General features: G+C 35.2%; 2 protein-coding genes and 1 long non-coding RNA gene across 6 annotated transcripts; 1 reads left to right on the forward strand and 2 right to left on the reverse strand.

Moving 5' to 3' along the window:
- Positions 1-352: 352 nt before the first annotated feature.
- On the reverse strand, positions 353-2,702 carry Srlp (Spliceosome-ribosome linker protein). 2 transcript variants are annotated; one of them, XR_012409189.1, is made up of 3 exons: positions 2,136-2,341; positions 814-2,071; positions 353-741 (listed from the first exon to the last, which is right to left on the reverse strand). XR_012409189.1 is itself a non-coding variant. In XM_073962036.1 (3 exons), exons 1-3 carry the CDS (start codon positions 2,236-2,238, stop codon positions 388-390), a joined length of 1,092 nt encoding a protein of 363 aa, XP_073818137.1. In that variant the 5' UTR covers positions 2,239-2,702; the 3' UTR covers positions 353-387. The 2 variants fall into 2 exon arrangements, 1 of the variants encoding a protein (XP_073818137.1); XM_073962036.1 differs by having other exon boundaries at positions 353-611; positions 1,307-2,071; positions 2,136-2,702.
- Positions 2,703-11,129: 8,427 nt separating this feature from the next.
- On the reverse strand, positions 11,130-17,225 carry LOC141391403 (uncharacterized). 3 transcript variants are annotated; one of them, XR_012409636.1, is made up of 3 exons: positions 17,199-17,225; positions 11,404-11,584; positions 11,130-11,301 (listed from the first exon to the last, which is right to left on the reverse strand). XR_012409636.1 is itself a non-coding variant. In XM_073964305.1 (3 exons), exons 1-2 carry the CDS (start codon positions 16,994-16,996, stop codon positions 11,439-11,441), a joined length of 471 nt encoding a protein of 156 aa, XP_073820406.1. In that variant the 5' UTR covers positions 16,997-17,220; the 3' UTR covers positions 11,130-11,301; positions 11,404-11,438. The 3 variants fall into 3 exon arrangements, 1 of the variants encoding a protein (XP_073820406.1); XR_012409635.1 differs by having other exon boundaries at positions 17,084-17,220; XM_073964305.1 differs by having other exon boundaries at positions 16,672-17,220.
- A 2,047-nt stretch (positions 17,226-19,272) lies between these two features.
- LOC141391404 (uncharacterized) lies at positions 19,273-20,696 on the forward strand. Its single transcript, XR_012409637.1, has 3 exons — positions 19,273-19,404; positions 19,599-20,055; positions 20,135-20,696. It is a non-coding gene; the product is annotated as an uncharacterized lncRNA (long non-coding RNA).
- The last annotated feature ends 207 nt before the right edge of the window (positions 20,697-20,903 follow it).

Here is a 20,903-nt window from a genome sequence, read left to right on the forward strand (position 1 = left end):
TTACTCCGTTCGAGAGTTATGTGCGTTCCAGCCATGCAGAATGACGGATAAGACTGAATTATTTTGATGTGATCTATCTTAGCTCATATCCAGGCATAAGACTGAGGGTGTAAAATGTACATCAACGAAAAACTAGTTTTAGAACCGACATACATATACTTGGCCCGCTCGCACCCGACTGGACACAAACGTTTATTCCAGCTGACAACATCCTTGTTTGGCTTCCTTGTTCTGTCAGAACACTTGTGGAACGTTTGTACTTTGAATATGACTTATTTTTATTTTTGGTTAGACGCTATTTAATCTCTTCTTCTTATAAAAAATAAATTATGAATAAACTATGCGACATTAATAACATTTATATTACAACAACTATTAAATTGTTCTTTATTCTTTTGGCGTATTTTCAGTTTCATCAGATTTTTTCTTTTTGTCAGCTTTTTTCTTTTCTTTTTCTTCTTTTAAACGTTTTTCTTCTTCAATTCGTGCCCTTTCTTGGGCTTGTTTTTCGGCTTCCTTTTGGGCAGCAGCTTCGGCCACTAATTGATCATCCCAATCGGCCATGGATTTGTCACGTTTCAGCCATGAATCACGATTGTCCTCCTTAAAGGCTGTAAAGAAAAATTAGATTTTGTTGAACAAACTTTTTGGGACATACAAAAAATTTCAATGAAGATGTACTTTCTCAGAAAGGTATTCCATCTATAGAAGACCTGCCGAAGGACTTTTATAGATAAGAGACTTGTTAAATATATTAAAAATATAACAGGTATTCTGCCTAAAGAGGACCTTCCCCTGGAATGTAAATATAACACCTCCCTCGCTCTTTTATAGGTATAATCCATTCCCAGGTCTTCTATAGAATAACACCATCTTTTAAGGTAGAACACTTTCATCAATACCTGTATAGATGGAAGACCTTCCACAAGTTTTCTATACATAGAATACCATCCCCAGGTCTTCTATATATAAAATACCTTTCCCAAATCTTCTATAGATAAAAGATAAGATTTCTACTATGTATAAGTATTCGTTTATAGGATTTATACATCTCTCTATCTGGGCAATCGTGAATAAAAATTCCGTACGGAATTTCTTCTCTTTCCCCAATTTCACATTTTCTTATTTCCATATTTATAACCAAAATGGAAATATTTTTGTCGATTAAGCGAGAATATACCATAGTTAAGTGATTCTATTGATTTTAAATGAATTTCACTTTTTAAAATTATTTTCCGGCGAAAAATTCCCAGGAAAATATTCATGATTTCCCTGTATATAACTTTTAATGGCTATGGGTACTCACTTTGATTGAACCACTTGATACCATCCTTCATTTCTTCAATAATTTCCTTTGAAGTATACATTATTTCATTCTGTATAGCTTGATGGAAATTGGCTGCTTCGAAGACAGACGAATACAAAGAATTTCGGTCATGATTCAAAGCACTTTGTGGAAATTTAGCCAAAGCATGAGCCAACTCTAAGGCCTTGATGAGGGCATTTCCAGTTGGTACAATACGATTGACTAGCCCGATAGCATGTGCCTCTTCAGCATTTACTTGTCGTCCGGTTAATATCAAATCAAGAGCTCTTGCAAAACCAATCATGGCCGGCAGACGGGCAGTGCCACCATCAATAACGGGAACACCAAAACGACGATTAAAGAATCCCAATACAGCTGTTTCTTCCATAACACGCAGGTCACACATTAGAGCCAATTCCAAACCATTAGCTACACAATAACCATTAATGCCACACACTACAGGTTTGTGTAAATGGCGACGTGTTGGACCAACAGATCCTTCAGGCATCATAAGCATTTCCATTGATACCTTGCCCTCGTCATTTGCAGCCATTTCTAGAATATCAAAACCAGAACAAAAACTTCCACCCACGCCATACAACACAGCAATTGGTGAGGTATCATCTGCTTCAAAGGCACTGAAAGCTTCACACAATTTCGCCGCTGTGGATGCATTAATTGCATTCCGTTGTTGTGGCCGATTTATACCAATCATGGTTATGTTTTTCTCCTTGTCCACAATCACAGTTTTCTCCTCTGTTTGGCCTTTGGAAATTAATTCAGTGAAATTATGTCATGCCAAATTGAAAGTGAGACCACACAAACTTACCGTCACCATCGCGTAGACAATTGGTTGTGGAAATGGTCCGCTGTACAATAGCTTTTTGGAAATCGCCTGACCGGCATAATTGTTTGGTCAATTGCCGCAACATTTGTTATTTTAATGTGTAATTATTTGGAAATACTTTCCGTCTTTTTTTGCAATAAGAACTCTGCCGATGAGCCAGCGTTGCCGGTTTTTGGGATTTTTCCCCAACTTGGGGGAAATCGGAAAAAATAGGGGGTTTGTGGGAAATTATTTTTTAAGTAATAATGAAATTGGTTCAAAGCGAATTGGTATATTTCCTACTTGCACTTCCATAGATGTTTACTATTCGCAATGGCGAAATTTTTTTGATTTTTTGGACTTTTTGAAAAATTGTGGACACAATGAGGCTGAAAAGAACTGGCAACGATGGATATTACGAGTCTCGTCGCCGTATCGGCAAAAATTTGCCGCCGTCAACTTGACGGCAAAAACAAACCAAAAGACCTCTCTCAAAAACAAATAAAACAAAATAAAATTAAACGTCAGAGAAGAAATATTTGCTATTATCAGAAAAATGATTCACTGTCCTATTCTTATTCTAAACAAGTTTCACTATCCTCCACTTCTCTCATTCGTAAAAATATATGTTTTCTTTTTCCCATTGCTTTTTTTTTTCCTTCTTTATAGTAATTTTTTTGTGAAATTTTGAAAAAAAATTATATTTTTATTTTTTTATAGTGAATTAAAATTAGTACAATTTTTTGCTCTCAATTGTTAGTGTTGGTAAACGCAATAAGGGTACAGGATATCATTCTATAGTGATTTACAGAAATGGATGCCGTTAATTCGTATTTAAATTTAAGTTAATCACCCTTATTACGGTTGGCGTAGTCGTAGACGTTCAAGTGACGTAGACGTAGACGTTGGCGTAGTCGTAAGATACATTTTTATATGATGAAAAATTATATACAACGACATTTTTTGTCTTTTATAGCATTTTATGTCCTTAAAAAATCGAAAGAAATACATTTGTAATTTCCAGAACGCATTTCTTGGTTTAAATACAACATTTATTTTTTTTGATACGACAAATCGGTATTACGTATGGCGTAACACGACAAATTGGTATTACGTATGGCGTTGAAATACGAGGAAAGAGTCGTGACCGATTTTGTAAACGACAGCATATAAAAATAAAAACAAATTAATTTTAAAAGAATTTTTTGGCAATGATTGTTAAAATATATTGGAAAATAACTATAATAAATACAAATTTTTCTACTTTGATTCATTTGCGTAAGATAAATTTCGTGTCTTTATCAGATGACAAACTTTCTATTGAAAATTTGTTAGAGTACTCATATAACGATTGATGCAATGTAAATTTCTTAGTTCTTGCTCAAAAGATGATTTCAAACGAATTGTTTTACAATTAAAAAATATATATTTTTTAAATTTTGTATGAGAAAAAAATTGTCGTTGTCGTAAATGTTACGTGGTACCAAAAAATATCCCTACGACAACGACTACGCCAACGACCACAAAAACGTCTACGCCAAACACTTATTTTGATTGTAAAAACTATAGGGTTAGTTTTTCTTCTGAATTAAAAGTTTAAAAATGATCTACTAATAATTCTAATTATGTTTGTTACCAAAAGAATTCTTTAAAAATTGAAATTTTTGCTTTTTTGTTCAAAAACATACATAATACCAATTAGACGTTACGACACGTCAGCTTGCAATTTTGGATACGACAACGCCAACCGTAATAAGGGTGAATGTATATTTATTTGACCTAATCCTAATACCCCGTTTATATATAACCGGATTTAACAAACCGACTGGGTTTTAAATGTCAATTCTTTTGCTTATATTTCAAATAAATCCTCTCAAAGAAGGTTAACCCTGCAAAAAGTTCTAATATAAACAGCACATAATTGTAGTAGTGGAAGAGAGATTAGGGTACAAAATATCAAATGTATAATATCTATTAAAGGGCTGTTTACACCATCTATCAATGTCATATGAGCTGTCATTTCTTTCACCCATTCGACATTCTCTATGTTTCTCAAAATTGACGTCATCCATACAACTTTCAATTTGTGCGTTCATACCTACAAGTGTTATTTTCGTATGACATAACCTATAAATATAAAAACAGCTGTTTTTGTCATTGTTTACATTTATTGTTGAGTTACAAATTTGCGCAAATTTTTAATTTTGGTTGAAGGAAAATTAATATCTAACATGTTTGTTGTGGTAGAATAGGTTTTTGGGGTTATAGAGGCATTCATGTTTTGCCACAAAGCAATAATTTCCAACACTGCTCCTTTCGACCAATCGATCTAAAAATAACATTATAAACACCCTTTATTTACTTTTCTAAATACTTAAATATACATAACTTTCCATTTTCTTTTTTAAAAGATATTGTTTTTCAATTTTTTTTTTTTTTGAGAATGCCAGAAAACAGCTGATAAATTTATGTTTACATACGAGAATGCCGTATCAAATAGAGCGCTCCCTAAATGAAAAATTTACATATGAGTTGCCAAATCATTTTGATAGATGAAAATTTTCATAGTGGTCACACTATGTGTACAACATTCGCAGGTAGAAAATTTGACATCTCATACGACATTGATAGATGGTGTAAACAACCCTTAATGAGGAAATACGTTTGTTTGTAACGGTACCTCCCGATTTTCGGTATTTTGAGGAATTTAGCTCCAATAACCATAAGGCTATGTTTATATTATAGCCCTTTGTACGGTTAACCTTCTTTATGAGGATTTATTTGAAATATAAGGAATGGAATTGACGTTTGAAACCCAGTGGGTTTGTTAAATCCGGTTATGTATAAACGTACTATAACAGCTGTAATTTGACATTTGAGGTTCTTAGAGGCCACAACACTTCTTCGCCAAAAAAAAAATTAGGTATAGCCCAAATATAACGGTACCTAACGATTTTCGGTATTTTGAGGGTTTAAGCTAAAATTTTTTACCGAACTACTTGTAATTTTACATCTGAGGTTCTCGGTGGCGACAAAAGTTCTCCATCAACATTCGTCAACCGCACTAGCTGTAATTTCACATTTGAGATTTTTAGACGCCACAAAAGTTCTCCACGAAAAACTGTCAACATAGGTCCATATTTTGTTATTATTTAATAACACTGTGCAACAAGGTTTCTGTGCGGTGGAAAATTCCTTTTAGATATGAAAGCCCTTAGTGAGTATATTAAGAACCCAAAAGGTAATTTTCCCCATAGGTCCAGCTTCTGAGATATCGCGTGATGAATTTTTTGAATTTTAGCCTATGATGCTTGAGAAAATAGCTTTATATCTCAGTTTGCCGTTATTGTAGCTTCGTTTTGAGATTACATGTCTTCAGTCAAATCGAATGGCGAATCTTTTTGTAGAACATTTCATTCTTCTAACTCAATTCCTTTTATGTCGTTTTCGTCCTTTCTTTCTTGAACCGTAGTAAAAGTACCACAAGATGACATTTTACAGCATCCAAATATTCCACAAAAATGTTGCTCAGAGAATTTTAGGTACGGTTCTCATTGACAACTAATCGATATTGTCACGTTTTCATTGTCCTTTTTGACATTTACCCGGTTAATGTTCAGAAAAAACCTATGTGTTGTTTTTCTGTATATTCTTTATTTGTTATGTATTGGTAGGTAGACATACCCATTGGTTACCGTTTATATTGACGTCTGGGATGTGTCTGAAATATTTGAAAGTCGATGAAGTTAATATTATGAACCCGGAAGGACAGTTATGCCATAGGTCAATCTTCTGAGTTATAGCGAAATGGAATTTATGTTACGGGTTTATTGTCATGCTCTTAAAGTTCATCAAGAATGTATGCATCACGCCATAACTCAGAAGTTTGACCTATAGCATAACTGTCCTTCCGGGTTCATAATATTAACTTCATCGACTTTCATCGGCAAATAGAATATTTCACCCACCAAGCATTTATCTTCATATTTACGCGCAGTGATATTTTTCCTTAAAAACGGTTCAAAAATACGGGTTTTTTGTTTTAGCACCGAACTCAGGTAAGATGCTGTCAAAAAATTTATTTTCCCTGATTGGCAATTTTATTAGCTTTCTAATGGTATACATATAAGCTTAATCGGTTACTTAAATTCGGTACAAAATCCGGGTTTTATATCGCTATATCCGGTTCAAAATATTAGATAACCGGATCTATTTTCCAAGAAAATTTGTCAATAACGTGTTCAGCATGTCGGGAGCTATATATGGTAAATATTTCAGATGCATCCCAGATGTTAATATAAGCGATAACCAATGGGTATGTCCACCTACCAATACATAACAAATAACGAATATACAGAAAAACAAAACATAGGTTTTTTCTGAACAAAGACCGGGTAAATGTCAAGAAAGACAATGAAAACGTGACAATATCGATTAGTTGTCAATGAGAACCGTACCTAAAATTCTCTGAGCAACATTTTTGTGGAATATTTGGATGCTGTAAAATCTCATCTTGTGGTACTATTACTACGGTTCAAGAAAGAAAGGACGAAAACGACATGAAAGGAATTGAGTTAGAAGAATGAAATGTTCTACAAAAAGATTCGCCATTCGATTTGACTGAAGACATGTAATCTCAAAACGAAGCTACAATAACGGCAAACTGAGATATAAAGCTATTTTCTCAAGCATCATAGGCTAAAATTCAAAAAATTCATCACGCGATATCTCAGAAACTTGACCTATGGGGAAAATTTCCTTTTGGGTTCTTAATATACTCACTAAGGGCTTTCATCTCCAAAAGGAATTTTCCACCGCACAGACCTTGAGTTCCAATTTGTGGCACAGTGTAATTTATATTTATTTCATTTTATTTTGCTTTGCGAGTTGTTTTCTGTTTTTCTTTTGCCTGAATTGTCAAATAAATGTCAAATCAGCAGTTTGACAGTCGAGCAGAAATTAGTAAAGGAGAAAGCCATTTTGGGATGCTCTCTCTTAAATGTTGCTTCAAGTTTTACTACTTTTTGGGGTTAAGGAACGCTTTTCGAGTTAAAAATGGTAATAGTGGTAAAACTTTATGAAACTTTAACGTAAAGGAGCAAAGCTATTTATACAGGGTTTAAAAGCCAGCATCTAAAAACATTAGCATTAGCTGTACACTTCAACTGCTACACAATATTCACACACACGGCTAAATAAGCAACCGAACGCATATTTATTTTTGTACATTTTTGCTTATTTCGTTTTTTACGCCTAATCGTTTTTTCGTTAGGCATAATCGACAACCACGCTACATATTTAGCAGTCGGCTGACCATTCGTCGCAGCGAATTATAGCTCATTTAGACTAGCCATAAATCCTCGACTGGATTTAATAAATCCAGTACAAATCTCATTGCATTTAGATATACATTTTGGAGGATTTAAATGACAGTCAGCTGATTTTTCTTCATAGCACAATTACCAAGGTAGATGCATCAGCCCATCTGATCGAATTTGAAACGTCAAAAGAATTTTTTGTAAATTGAATTCGTCTCTAAAAACATACGTCAAATTACAAATTTATTGTTTAATACTGAAAATATTAGTACATTATTCTAACTAAAGAGCAAATAAAGAATTATTTTATCGCAGTTTGCCCATCTAAAATAAATAATCGAATTATTTTATCGTTTAGACATCGTTAATATTAGTCTTGGTTGATTAAAATCAACTTTGTACATCAAAACAAATTTAATTTTTCCGTCTTGTTTACAAATTTTTACTTTTTAAATTATTTTTAGTGTAGCAATTCACCGATGCATCTACCTTGTTTCTTGTGTCAGCTTGCAACTTTTTGTATTTTCTAGCGACATGTTGCAAAAAACAGAGTTGTATATGAGGATTTATGCCATATTTAAAACAAATCCACTCATTACGAGGATTTATTTTTTTATGGGAAATCTGGTAGATTTTGGCTGGATTTAGCAAATAAAACCTGATAATGTGCTAAATCCGTCTAATGAAGTCATATCTAAATGGGCTATTAGCCACAGAGGGTGTTTTTAGTGATTAGGGTTGCCAACGCAGTAATAAAAAAGGTGTTATTTAATGTCAAAATGCCCCCATCATATGGTAGAACCTAAAGAATACTAATTATTATTGTTTAAAAATAAAAAATATATTTTGAACGGCTTCACCAAAAATTCACATGTTCTTTGAATGAAAAAGTGGAATTAATTATATCGTGAGTTTAATGCATTACACTGGTAACCATGATCTCAGAAACAATTGTTTGCTGAAAACATGGCTAAGCCGTTGAAACTTTGTTGTTTATAGTGCGGTTACACTACAGTTTTTTGCCGGGTTAACCCACTTTATGAGGATTTATTGCTTAATCTGGTCAAATCTGACCAGATTTGCCATACAAAAATTAAATCCTCTCACGACTGGGTTTATTTTAAATCCGGCATAAATCCACCAAAAATACAGTGTTGTATTCGGTATTTGTGCAAAAAAATCCAACTCTACTCAAAAAGTACCAAAAGTTGCAACTGTTTTTGCAACAGAGTTTGTCGTGTTTTACACGTTTACGATTAGTCGCATGAGATTTTATGGAGTTAACAAATCTTATAGGCCGTTTATATATAACAAGGTTAACCCAGTGGGTCTGGGTTTCAAATGTCATTTCCATTGTATATACTTCAAACAAATCCTCATAAAGAAGGTTAACCCTGCAAAAAACTATAATATAAACGCCGTATAAAGTTATTTGAAAATCATAAAATTATTTATTTTTTTTTTCTATTAGACACTTTTTTAACAAAAAGTACGCTTGATACCTTGATACAAAAATGTATCCCTGTGTGTAAAATATACCAATATGAGCAAAGAGGGGCGATATCTCATGCGAGAAATTGAAAAGTGTTAAACACGACTTTATTAGTTATTTTGTATGTATACGTAAACAAACATCAGCTGACAGTTTATATCCTCGAAAAGCTAAGTGTAACCAGCAAAGATTAACCCACTGGATCTATTAAACCCAGTGGGTTAACCTTCAATAGTGTAACCGGGGTATTATTCTCGATTCTGATATGTGTTGATCATGTGTGCTGCAAAATATAAGTATGCGTGTGCGATGCTTTTTTATTATTGCAACAATGGGTGTGTCTTTTTACGTGATAATTTGTAAAATTATTACTAATGTTTCAGATTTTGACAGTTGTATAAAGGAAAAGTTGCTGAAAAAAATGTTTCAGCAACATTTAGTAAGTAAAAAGACACACCTAATATCAAATAGCATCAGCATAGCTAGCAATATTTTTGTGAAATTTGTTGCTATGTACGTGTTGCCGTTGTTCATTGTTGCTAAACATATTTCGGAGAAATAGGTGCTTTTGCCAATATGGCGTTAGCATTTTAAACCCTGTATTTATAGCTTTCCGAGTTAAAAATGGTAAAAGTGGTAAAACTTTATGAAACTTTAACGTAAAGGAACACATTTTATGTCTTTGAATATATTGGTCTGTTCCAGAACTGCAAGAATCTACTAATTTTTACTACTTTTCCCGATAACATAAAGAAAAAATGTTATCGTTGTAAAAAATAGTAGCTTCTTGCAGGTTCTGGAACAGAGCAAATATAAACCGTATTAAACAAAAAAACGAACGAAGGATTGGAATACCCTTCTCTGGCATGTGAATGTTTATTAAACATGTATGTATGTACCCAATAGAAAATGTCTTTAAGACAACATTGATAAGTCGTACACGACATTTCCAATTCGTCCACGACTCTTTGCAGACAGCCCTTTTGTATCGTTGACGACTTTTTCACACAAGTGTCCCAGTATTCATGCACGACAATATGGGCGACAAGGTAAGCGAAGCAGTCGTCGACGACGACTTCGAAAACAAAAAACCCGTTATTTTGTTGACGACAGCTTTACAGACACTGTCTTGCTATTTGTAATTAACGACCCTACTAAAGACAATTTCATTTTCTTGTCGTGTGTCAAATTTTTATATTTATTATATTATAAAAATATACATATAATTTTATAAATTTTATCTTACATTAATAATAATTCGTTCCTGAATATACTCCTTTGAACTTATCCGCTCCTCATTTTCTCATCACAACGTATAGAGGGGGCGACCTCCTTTATTTATGGATTATGTAAAAAGAAAATATTATGTATGGATGTTGTACAATAACTGCTAATATAATCTATAATCTTACCATATGCCACAGCCGCATCTTTAAAAACCCCTGGAAGTTTCGGAATCCCCCATAACTTCACTACCTACATTATTATTTTGACTTACCGCTGTTTGGTCAAAGCATGATTATATGTGTGTTCGTTTACTCAAAATTTGTACAAATTGTTACTGGATGTTGTTCGTTTACTCTACAGTATGATGCAAAAGAGCTTAGTCGATTGCAAGAAGTTACTGGACTTGTACGAATTTGTACAAATTATTGAGTAAACGAACACACCTTATATCATCTTACATTTATTTCAAAATGAAAATTGAATCAATATGTCAACAATCATTTCATAGCACGCTTTTTTGAACATTTTTAAGACAAGGTCATGCATATTGTCGTACAAGACAATTTCAGAATTTTCGTTAACGAATCGTCGACGAAAATGTCATCGAATACTTGATTTTCTATTGTGTAGCTTCTGTTGTTCGAAATAAATATATAAAGGTTGGTATTCAGTAAAAAATATTGCATGTACGTTAATATAAGTATGGATAAGGATATATAATGCTTGGGTGCCACCATGGTGCATATTAAGGTTATGACTTTTTACCTTTTTTCTCTAAAAATTTTTTAATGTAGCAAGAATTAATGAACTTTTGCCTATTAACGACTAAAATAAAGTTTATTCTATTTAAGTTTTAAAAACGGACGCAAGCAAACTACTTTTAAAAAAAATATTTCCTGTTGCACAAATGAATGAAAAAGGTCCCGTAAAACCATTTTTAATTTATATGATATATGTGTGTGTGTGTGTGGTTTCGAGCGCCTCCTTGCAAGGCAGCAAATAAAGATTGGCGATCCTTGGATGCAATAGCCAGGTTATATTCCAAATTTAGGTTGTATTCCACAAGTAGTATATAGTGATCCGATAATTAACTCCAAAAAATCGACTGCTACTCCAGGTAACAGGAACCAAACTAAGAAGAAAAGTGCAAAGGGTACTTTAGTTGCGATATCACAATAAGTGAACATTTAATTTGAGAATAATTTAATCGTTTAAAGATATTAAGACAACTCACGAAAACCTGGTTGAGACAGAGATAACCAAGTGTAACTAGTTCAAAACTTGAACTCCAGCTTGAGGCGTGAATAGCAGACAAATTAGTGAGCAAATTGTTGATATTGACATCAGCATTCCAAACAACGTATCCAAAATCGAAAGGACAGCAGTCCATGTATTTGTATGATTCTTCAAAAAGGCTGTTGAAAAGATATAAAAAAATGGCCAAAAGAAGGTGTGGGATCGGAAATTATCATAAGTATAGTTCCACGTCAGTTTAGGTAGAAAACTTAGCAACTAATATCACAGTGTAAAGTGATTTTATGTAGTATTCAGGTGATGCTTTTTAGGATGTAGGTTAAAGGTGTGTAGGTTTAGGTTGTGGTGTATAATGTTGGGATGTAGGTTTTGAGGTATAGGTTTAGTGTTTGATTTTAAGGTGTAGGTTATGAGGTGAGGGTGTTAAGATGTATGAACGTAGGGGTGAGGGTATTAGAGTATATGTATATTAGGGTGTAGGGTTAAGGTTTAGATAATAAAGAGTAAATATCACAGAGTGGGTATCACAGTATAGGAAAAGATGTGGTGGTTCATAGGTTCAGGTTAGCTTCCCTGATGAAATCAATGATGGCTTTTATTAGGCCAGCATCCTTAGTTTTTAAAAGGGTATTCAAGCTACAATGTTTCGTGAAAAGTTGGGGATATTTGTTTCTCAGCGTTGCGAATCTGCTGCAATTAAAGATCAAGTGTTCAGCACTTTCAGGTACGTTGCATACCTCACATGCATTGCTTCCGCAGGCACCAATGCGATGCAGATATGCTTTGTTGTAGGTGTGACCAACTAACAGCCTGTTGAAAAGTTTGGTATCACTGGGACTTAGGATAATCTTCTTAAACCAGGGCTTCTCATACACGTTATTAACGATTTCATAGAAAAAACGCCCCTTATCCTGGGACAGTTGTGCAAATTCAGCATTCCAACAGCTCTTGATTCTTATTTCAATCTGGTTAAGGGCTACAGTAGGGGAGAGGCTAAAGTCCACCGGGGCTCCCACCTCTACTGCTTGCTTTGCCAGGTAGTCAACATATTCATTGAATTTGACGCCACTGTGACCTGGGGTCCAGACCACATGACATATCTCCAAACACGATTTCCTTACAATATCATGACATTCAGCAACGAGAAAGTTGTCACTCTCCACAGAGCCCAAAGCCTTACAGGCCGCAAGGCTGTCTGTGAAAATGACACATTTGTCATAACCATCTTCGGCCGCAATATCTAGCGCCTTTTTAATCGCATAAAGTTCGCCGAATGTAGACGAAGATTTAACATTTAGTTTGTGGAGAAATCGTTGATCTTTAGTAATGTTGAATACACCACATCCTGTGGCCATTTGCCCAACTGACGCATCTGTCGCAAACACAACGAAATTGTGCCGCCTGTAGTGATTAAGTTCATAATTGACAGTAGCCAAAACCATATCAGTGGACACATTTTTCTTAGTGCATGGCAAGATATTAGTTCTGATCTTCAGATTATCAGTTCTGGCACGGGGGAGCACTTTAACCTTCTCAAAGATGTCTGCAAATTCGTGAAAGATCACACTGTAGCTAGATTTTACTCTCGGATTATCTGAAATTATATCATAAAGTCTTTCATTGTTCACAGCAATTTTCATAATTTCCTTGGCCGTCAGCATTTTGGCCCTATATTTGGGGGGCAATTCTCCTGCAAGGACATACCTTGAATGGATGGGAGTGGATTTTGGGACTCCAAGACTCTTTCTCAACATCTCATTTTGTATTCTTTCAATCTTCTTGTTCACATACTCTGGTGCATTAGCCGTTGTAGTTCTGGCATATTCCACCTTTGATCTTACAAAACTTTTGAAAGTGTTGAGAGATATTTTAGGATGCAAACCCCCTTTTATAGATGAGAGACATTTTAAAAGATTGATTCTGTTCTTCACTTCCTCGCTAATGTACTCATAATGGTCTCTAACTACCAGGGAGTTAGTTACAATTCTTCCCAAGAATTTCAGCTTCTTAACTTGTTCTACCTGATGTCCATCTATACATAACGAGATTTGCTTGATGCTGTTTTTAGCGAAATAGACCGAGTTTGATTTTGATGGATTAAATGATAGGTTTAAATGCCCACACATTCTTTTAAAAGCGCCAACCTTCGCTTGCAAGTGATCTTTGGCTAGGTCAAAGACCATTATTAGAAAATCATCTGCATATTGGAATAACATCGTCTTACTATCTTCCAACGTATGAAGTTTAGCAGTGTACAAATTGAATAGTATAGGGGACAGGCAGCTACCCTGCGGGATGCCATTTGTTACCTCAACTTCATCAGAACCAATTCGTAGGAATCTTTTGGACAAAAAGTTTATAATCCACCTTGAAATTTGTGGATTGAATCTATATTCATTTAGAATCTTTGCTAGAATATCAACTTCCACACAGTTGTATGCATTGCTTATGTCAAGAGATAAAACCAACACTTTATAATTATTAGCCTTTAGTAAGGCAACCCTGTGTAGAAACTCGTTTAAGCATGTAGCTGTCGACAAATGTTTGCGATATGCGAAACTTCTTACAGGAATGATATTATTTTCATCCAAAAAATCATTAATTTTGTCCTTTAGCATGAGGTTAATACATTTAATAAACACGGAGATTAGAGATATCGGCCTGTAGTTTGAGATTTCATTCAGATCTTTGTTCGGCTTTGGTATAGGAACAATTTTGATGATAGCTGGAGATCTTTGATGTTGTTGTCTATAAAAGCATCATACATTGCCGTCAGAACTGCCCGTTTAGACAACCCTGGCAGCGCTCTGAGCATTTCGTACGTAATCCTGTCCTCTCCTGCTGCAGAGCCTTTCTTTTTACCTTCCAGTACTTTCTCAAAGTGCTCAAAATCAAATGAGATTCTTTCTTCACAATGCACAACTTCAAATTCCACACAATTCTGGGCCCCACCAGTAGGCACCTGATCTTTTAAAAACTGCAGGTAAGCCATGTTGTTGTCATTGTTCCAATTGCTTACAACACCCGATTCTCTGTTCCGAATGTTGTTTAAAAATCTCCATGCCTCCCTTGTGTTCGCATTTCTGTTTATCTCTTCAATTTTCTTTTGGAAGCTCTCAGCTTTCGCTGCTTCCACCATCTTCTTCCATGCCTCAACTTCTAATCTTGCATTTTCCAGGTTTATATAGCTGGGATACTTTCTGGCTTTTTTCACCGCAGCTAGCTGTCTCCTGTGCGCCGTCGTCAACTCGTCCTTCCACCAATATTTCGGCACCCTGTCAGCCCTTGGAACACTGGTCGCCGCTTCAACTTCCTCTTTCATTGCCTCCTCAATCATGTTAAGATCCGGCTCCAAACTCAAGTCCCCTAGAGCCTTCATCAGTTTTTTCTTGTGAAGGAATTTACCCCTTCTTCTCGAATCGGTTTCTATTTCAATGGACACTGGAAGATGATGACTTCCTCCAAAGTTGCCCTCAATGACATTCCATTTCGCAGCAATCCCGCTGCCAACAAAGGATAGATCAGGAACAGAGCCTTGGGAATCCAAACTCCTCCTGAAGGTTTCTCTTCCATTGTTAATACATAATAATCCAGTTTCCATGGCAATCATTTCGATCTCTTTTCCTTTTCTTGAGGTCATGTGGTCTCCCCAGTTCTGGTTTCTGGCGTTGAAATCTCCGCATACAATAACATTTTCCAAGTTTTCCAGCACATTGAAAAGCCGAGAAACTTCTTCCTTGAACACTTGAAACGCTATAGAAGGTGGGAAATATGCTGATACAAACGTGAAATTTCGTTGCAGGTTTGTTGTTTTTATAATTATAACGTCATATTCCGTATCATATACAATTCTGGTGAACTTTATGTGTTTTCTTAGACCAATGGCTACTCCCCCATAGCCATCAGACCTAAACTTTTGTACTAAGTTGAAGTTAATTAGTTTATTGTTGTGTCTTCTGTCCTCTGAAAAAATTTCAGACAGAATGACCACATCGTAATTATGTTTGTTTATAAAGAATTCGACAAAATTTTTATTCCTTTTAAAGGATTGGATATTAAACTGAAATACTTTTAGCAACTCAATCATGATTGTTATCCAATACTCCTCTCTCCCCTTCATCTAGTGTGATGCCACATTTTTGAATACGTTTGTGAAAATGGCCCATAGCCTCCACAGCTACCTGATTTTCGGATTTTATGAAGAAATCCGTCATGAATTTCAAGAGTTCCCTGGTGATTTTTTCCAATTCTGTTGTTTTTTGATCTTCCCTCACGAAGACCGGAGCTGATGGAACTGATTCTCCAAACATTCTGTTCTGCATCTGCACCCCAGGTTTATGAATATAGGGCTTTTTTGGTTTTTTCGACACCGAACTATATGTGAAAGGTGTCATCATCTCATTGATCTCCTCATCAATGCTCTTTTCAGTGTGTTGTTTCGATGCGCCACGATTTTCTTTCCTACTTGCAGGAAGAGAAGGGAAATTAGAATCATCCCAAAGGATGTCAAAACGATTTTGGTTGTGGTACATGTCAAGGACCTCCTTTTTGGAGAGCTTTTTGTGCGTCATAATTTTGTTTGTTGATACCTCTTTTTCCCACTTCGGACACTTTTTACTGTCTTCGCAAGTGCATAAAATGCATATTTTAACATTGCAATCCCCTTTACAGTTATTGTCACCGCATTTGAGGCACCTGGGATCCGATCGGCAACCCATTTTGGTATGTCCCAGCCTTCCACAATTGTAGCACTGACGAATAGCAGGATAGTATGTGTTGACTACCAGAACTGTGTGATTGAACACCACCCATGAGGGATGATCATCTCCATAAAAACCGACTTTGATGGTCTCCGTAGGTCTGGGCTCAGCCCCATCTTCTGATTTTCTTACAAACCTCCTCACAGAGGCAACCTTTCTGTCCGAGACAATGCCCTCTAGAAGGTCCTCCTCAGAGAACGAAACCGGTACATTTCTAATTACCCCATAAGTCTCCACGAAATTCCTCGGGATGAAAGCACGCATCTTCTTCTTTTTAATTTCCTCATTTTTAACAAAGTCATTTGCTGACTCCATGTCCTCAAACGTTATTTTATACAGGGTGACACCAATGGCCTCGACCCGGACCATCTTATCCAAATCTTTGGATTTAATATCTTTGATTTTTTCAACGAAATACAAGCCGTTTCTAACGCGCTTGTTCTTAATATTTTCCACCTCACTCGTATCTACTAAAACCATGAACTTACCCTTATACTCCGTTGTGTACAACACAACCTCGTCATTGAAACGCCTCTTCTTTAGATCAGCAGTAACTTCTCCGCCACCATTTGTAGCATTGTCATGTCCACCATTTTCTTCGATTACCCTTTTCACACCTGCACCATCTCCATTGTCTGTAGTTGTGCTGCCACCAACATTCACACTTGTTGCTGCACAAAATTTGTCGCGCAAACCATCCTTTCTTCGTATTAATTTCTTTCTCACACCATCACGCATTTCTACATCACCATTTTGGCCGTCTGTGTGAGGTACAGACGCCATTGCGTCCATAACCTCAACTCCTTCTTTCATCGATTCCACAATCAATCAACTAATGAACAGCCACACCACTTTTCCAAAACTTTATGATGAATTCTTACAATGGTAAAATAAAATTACCACTAAATAATTTTGCTTCACAACCAATTGCCACAAAAGACAAAGGCAGACACCAATTTTATAGCTGCTTCACTTCTTCTTTTTCGCTTCACTTATTCTTTGTCGCTTCACTTACACTCTTATGACCGCTCTCTTCAAATGCTCAACCAGGAATGTGTATATGATATATGAAATAAAAAAATTATATACATACATACAGTCAGGGACAAAAGTTTACATACACCCCCTAAATCCCGGGTATTAGGGTTAGTAGTGATTTTTAATGAAATTCCAAGTATGCAGTTTTATTTCGTCTGACTAATAAACAATATTTAATAGAACAAAAATATATTCCATAATACAAATAACGGTAAATTTTACAAAAACCTAAAAATTATGGGGACAAAAGTTTACATACACCCCAAGGAAATGTGCGTATTGCCGTGCAATTTATGGAATTAACAGCAAAATTTATACATTTTATTGTTTTGGCGAATGCTTCTGGGTGTCTGAGATATATTTTAGAGAAAAGAAAATAATTTTTGGAGGTCAAATGCCGTTATTTAAGGTCAAACTTCTTGTATAGCTTGTTAAAGCTGACCTTGCTTTATTCTTTGCGTTTTTAGGTAATGCACTTTAAAAAAACCACAAAATTAGTGTCAGATTACAAAATGTGAGACCCTAGAAAGCTTTGGAGTTGTTCTTGTGCAAAATATAAATTCTTGGACGTCGATAAATGCCCGCTTTTCATCAGATTTCTCAGGAAGTTAATAGATTCCTCGGAATTCTTGGTGCAAATTACATATAGAAGGCCTTGAATTGCCTTGTAATATGGTCTGATACAATCCTCTGGCATCAATTAACTCAGAAATGTACAATTATACGAAACTTTTCGTCCCTATAGTGACGGTAATGATCATAATACGAAAACGACGTTGATCACAGTACAAATTTCATGCTTTTTTGGTAGTGCTTACATTTTGATGCTTTGGAAGCTTCGGGAACAGGTTTGTAACAGAATATTTCACATTTCTGATTCAATTGATGTCAGAGGATTGTATCAGACCATATTACAAGGCAATTCAAGGCCTTCTATATGTAATTTGCACCAAGAATTCCGCGGAATCTATTAACTTCCTGAGAAATCTGATGAAAAGCGGGCATTTATCGACGTCCAAAAAGCAATATTTTGCACAAGAACAACTCCAAAGCTTTCTGGGGTCTCAAAATTTGCAATCTGACACTACTTTTGTGGTTTTTTTAAAGTGCATTACCTAAAAACGCAAAGAATTAAGCAAAGGTCGGCTTTAACAAGCTATACAAGAAGTTTGACCTTAAATAACGGCATTTGACCCCCAAAAATTATTTTCTTTTCTCTAAAATATATCTCAAACACCCAGAGGCATTCGCCAAAACAATAAAATGTATAAATTTTGCTGTTAATTCCATAAATTGCACGGCAATACGCATATTTCCTTGGGGTGTATGTAAACTTTTGTCCCCATCATTTTTAGGTTTTTGTAAAACTTACCGTTATTTGTTTTATGGAATGTACTTGTGTTCTATTAAATGTTGTTTATTATTGAGAAGAAATAAAACTGCATACTTGGAATTTCATAAAAATCACTACTAGCCCTAATACCCGAGATTTAGGGGGTGTATGTAAACTTTTGTCCCTGACTGTATGTATATGGGAATTTTTGGGTGAAATCGCACACTTTTTCAAAAAGTGGCTTTTGATTTCCTTTTTTATCTGTGTTGATGCTGCTCATCAGCAAAACATTTCAGTATATTTTCAGATTTTTTTTTGACTAACAGTTCCAGAGATATCGCACCTTGAAAAAGACCAAGTCTGTAAAAACAATATGGACAGAAATATTCACAACTTCTTTAATATTGGTCTAAATAGAAAAAATCTTTATCAGCTATCTAATACAAAATATAAAAAAATATACAGTGGCTTGGATGCAATTTTCGCGATTTAATATTTAAAATCAATTTTTCTCAATGATATTCATGAAATTTTTTGTATTAAACCGCGATTGAACTGTTAGTGGGATTCGAATAATTACTGTTTTTTCTTAATTTTTTAAAATTTTTTCAATCTTGTTTTTCCTTTATAGCAGTATGAAACATTTCATGGCAGAATAAGAAGGTAATCTCATTTGAAAAACCCGTCCTTGAGCTGCCAAATACAACCATGCATTCGAAACAATATGAAAGTTGTTGTTGCTATTGTATGTCAATTACAACAATAATAACATACAGTTTTGTTTACATTCTCGTAAATATTTGTGTATATAATTTGATTGGAGCAGAATAAAAAATTGCGACCAAATATGGTAAGCAGTGTGCAAGAAATGAAACAGACATCACGGCCAATTATGGATATATCGGAATTCTGTGAAAATTTCGCTATAATAACTGCGTAGAAGCAGATAGAAATTTCGTTTTTCTGTTTCTGGGAAGAAAATTGTGACTTCGTGAAAAAAGTTCTGATTTTGATGCTTTTGTTTATTTGTTCATGTTATTGCAGAGTTTAGCAATGTGTATTCAGAATGACAAACTAAGGAAAAGAACATTTGCTTGCCAGCAGCGTTCAAAGTACGCATCCTGAGTAACAACATCCAGATACAATCATCAACCACATGCTGTCAGCTAAAAAGTCTACAAAACACCAAACCTCTATTTGCTGAATAATGGGCTACTGGTAATGCTCGTCGTGTCTGAGTGGTGACATCATTGATGTCGTCTTTGAATTCCCTTTGGTCATTTCTTATTAACATATCGTTGTTTATGATTGAACCACCTTTGGTTGGAAAACAGATCATTGTGCAGGTACTTCCTTTTGGTCCCATATGTCGGGAAAACATACATTTCCCAGACAAAAAAATATTCATCGTTGGAATCAGGCTAGAGAGGGCTACCTGTAGTAAAAATATAGCCATCCCCGTTAAGAGCCCATGGTAGCTGCTAGATAAAACCTGTTTTCGGTAAGTGTTCCTTTATAAATTTTTCAATACTTTCGAACCAGTTAACTTAAGTCAACATATTAAACGTTCATCTTTTTAGACAATTTTCTTTTGGAAACTACTGTGCTGGTCGTAGTACCATGTGTTATCATCGCCGCATTGCCCTCGTGGGCCCTCATCGTCTACTACAAGGATTAAGGTCGGGCTTTGCGTAACATACTAGGCATTGAAATTACGACATTTGACATGATCAACATGTTGGAATTAGCTTATGGTGACCACGTTGGTTGTTTCGTCTGGTCTGCATTCGCTCGATTTAACGAACTCTTCCTCAACCCAAGACGACCAAACCCGATTTGTATCGCCTCCTTAATCCGAAGAAATCTACGAGGTATCCCGTGAGCCATGCAATAATGTTTTCTGTCGTCCAAATTTCGTCAACTGATCAAGGTTCTCCGCCGGCGCACCGCTTAAATTGCTGACATGTCTAACATCGCCAAGTAAAACAAAAGGAAGTAAACTTCAGTATATTGAAAGAATATTGTATTGTTTAAATTGTTCATATTATAAAAAATATGTAACATTTTGGGACTTATATTGTCTAGTTAAGCAACTACATTTATGGATGTTTTCTAAATAAAAGTAAAACATCTGAAGGCTGATTCAAATGTATTATTTAATTATTTTATTTCAGAAGAATGAGGTGAACATTTAAAATACAAATCAAAGTTACAAGGGGATTTAGTAAACATGGTAATGGTCAATAATCCATATTTGGTTTAGGATATACACTCCACGTCATTAGAATAGAACACCTAAATTTCTGTTAATGATAGCTTATTTATCCCTAAGCGAATGAATCTACGTTT

The sequence above is a fragment of the Musca autumnalis genome, unplaced genomic scaffold, assembly GCF_047663935.1.
Source record: "Musca autumnalis isolate F117 unplaced genomic scaffold, ASM4766393v1 scaffold_1, whole genome shotgun sequence".
Lineage (NCBI taxonomy): Eukaryota > Metazoa > Arthropoda > Insecta > Diptera > Muscidae > Musca > Musca autumnalis.

Bases quoted from the DNA above. Each gene is read 5' to 3' on its own strand.
- LOC141391403 (XM_073964305.1), bottom strand. From the start codon at position 16,996: ATGAAAGAAGGAGTTGAGGTTATGGACGCAATGGCGTCTGTACCTCAC. The intron at 11,585-16,671 runs GTAAGTTCATGG...TCTTTTCAACAG, and splicing joins GTACACAACGGAGTATAAGG to CCTTTTTGAAGAATCATACA.
- Srlp (XM_073962036.1), bottom strand. From the start codon at position 2,238: ATGTTGCGGCAATTGACCAAACAATTATGCCGGTCAGGCGATTTCCAA. The intron at 2,072-2,135 runs GTAAGTTTGTGT...TAATTTCCAAAG, and splicing joins TTGTCTACGCGATGGTGACG to GCCAAACAGAGGAGAAAACT. The intron at 612-1,306 runs GTGAGTACCCAT...TTTTCTTTACAG, and splicing joins TATCAAGTGGTTCAATCAAA to CCTTTAAGGAGGACAATCGT.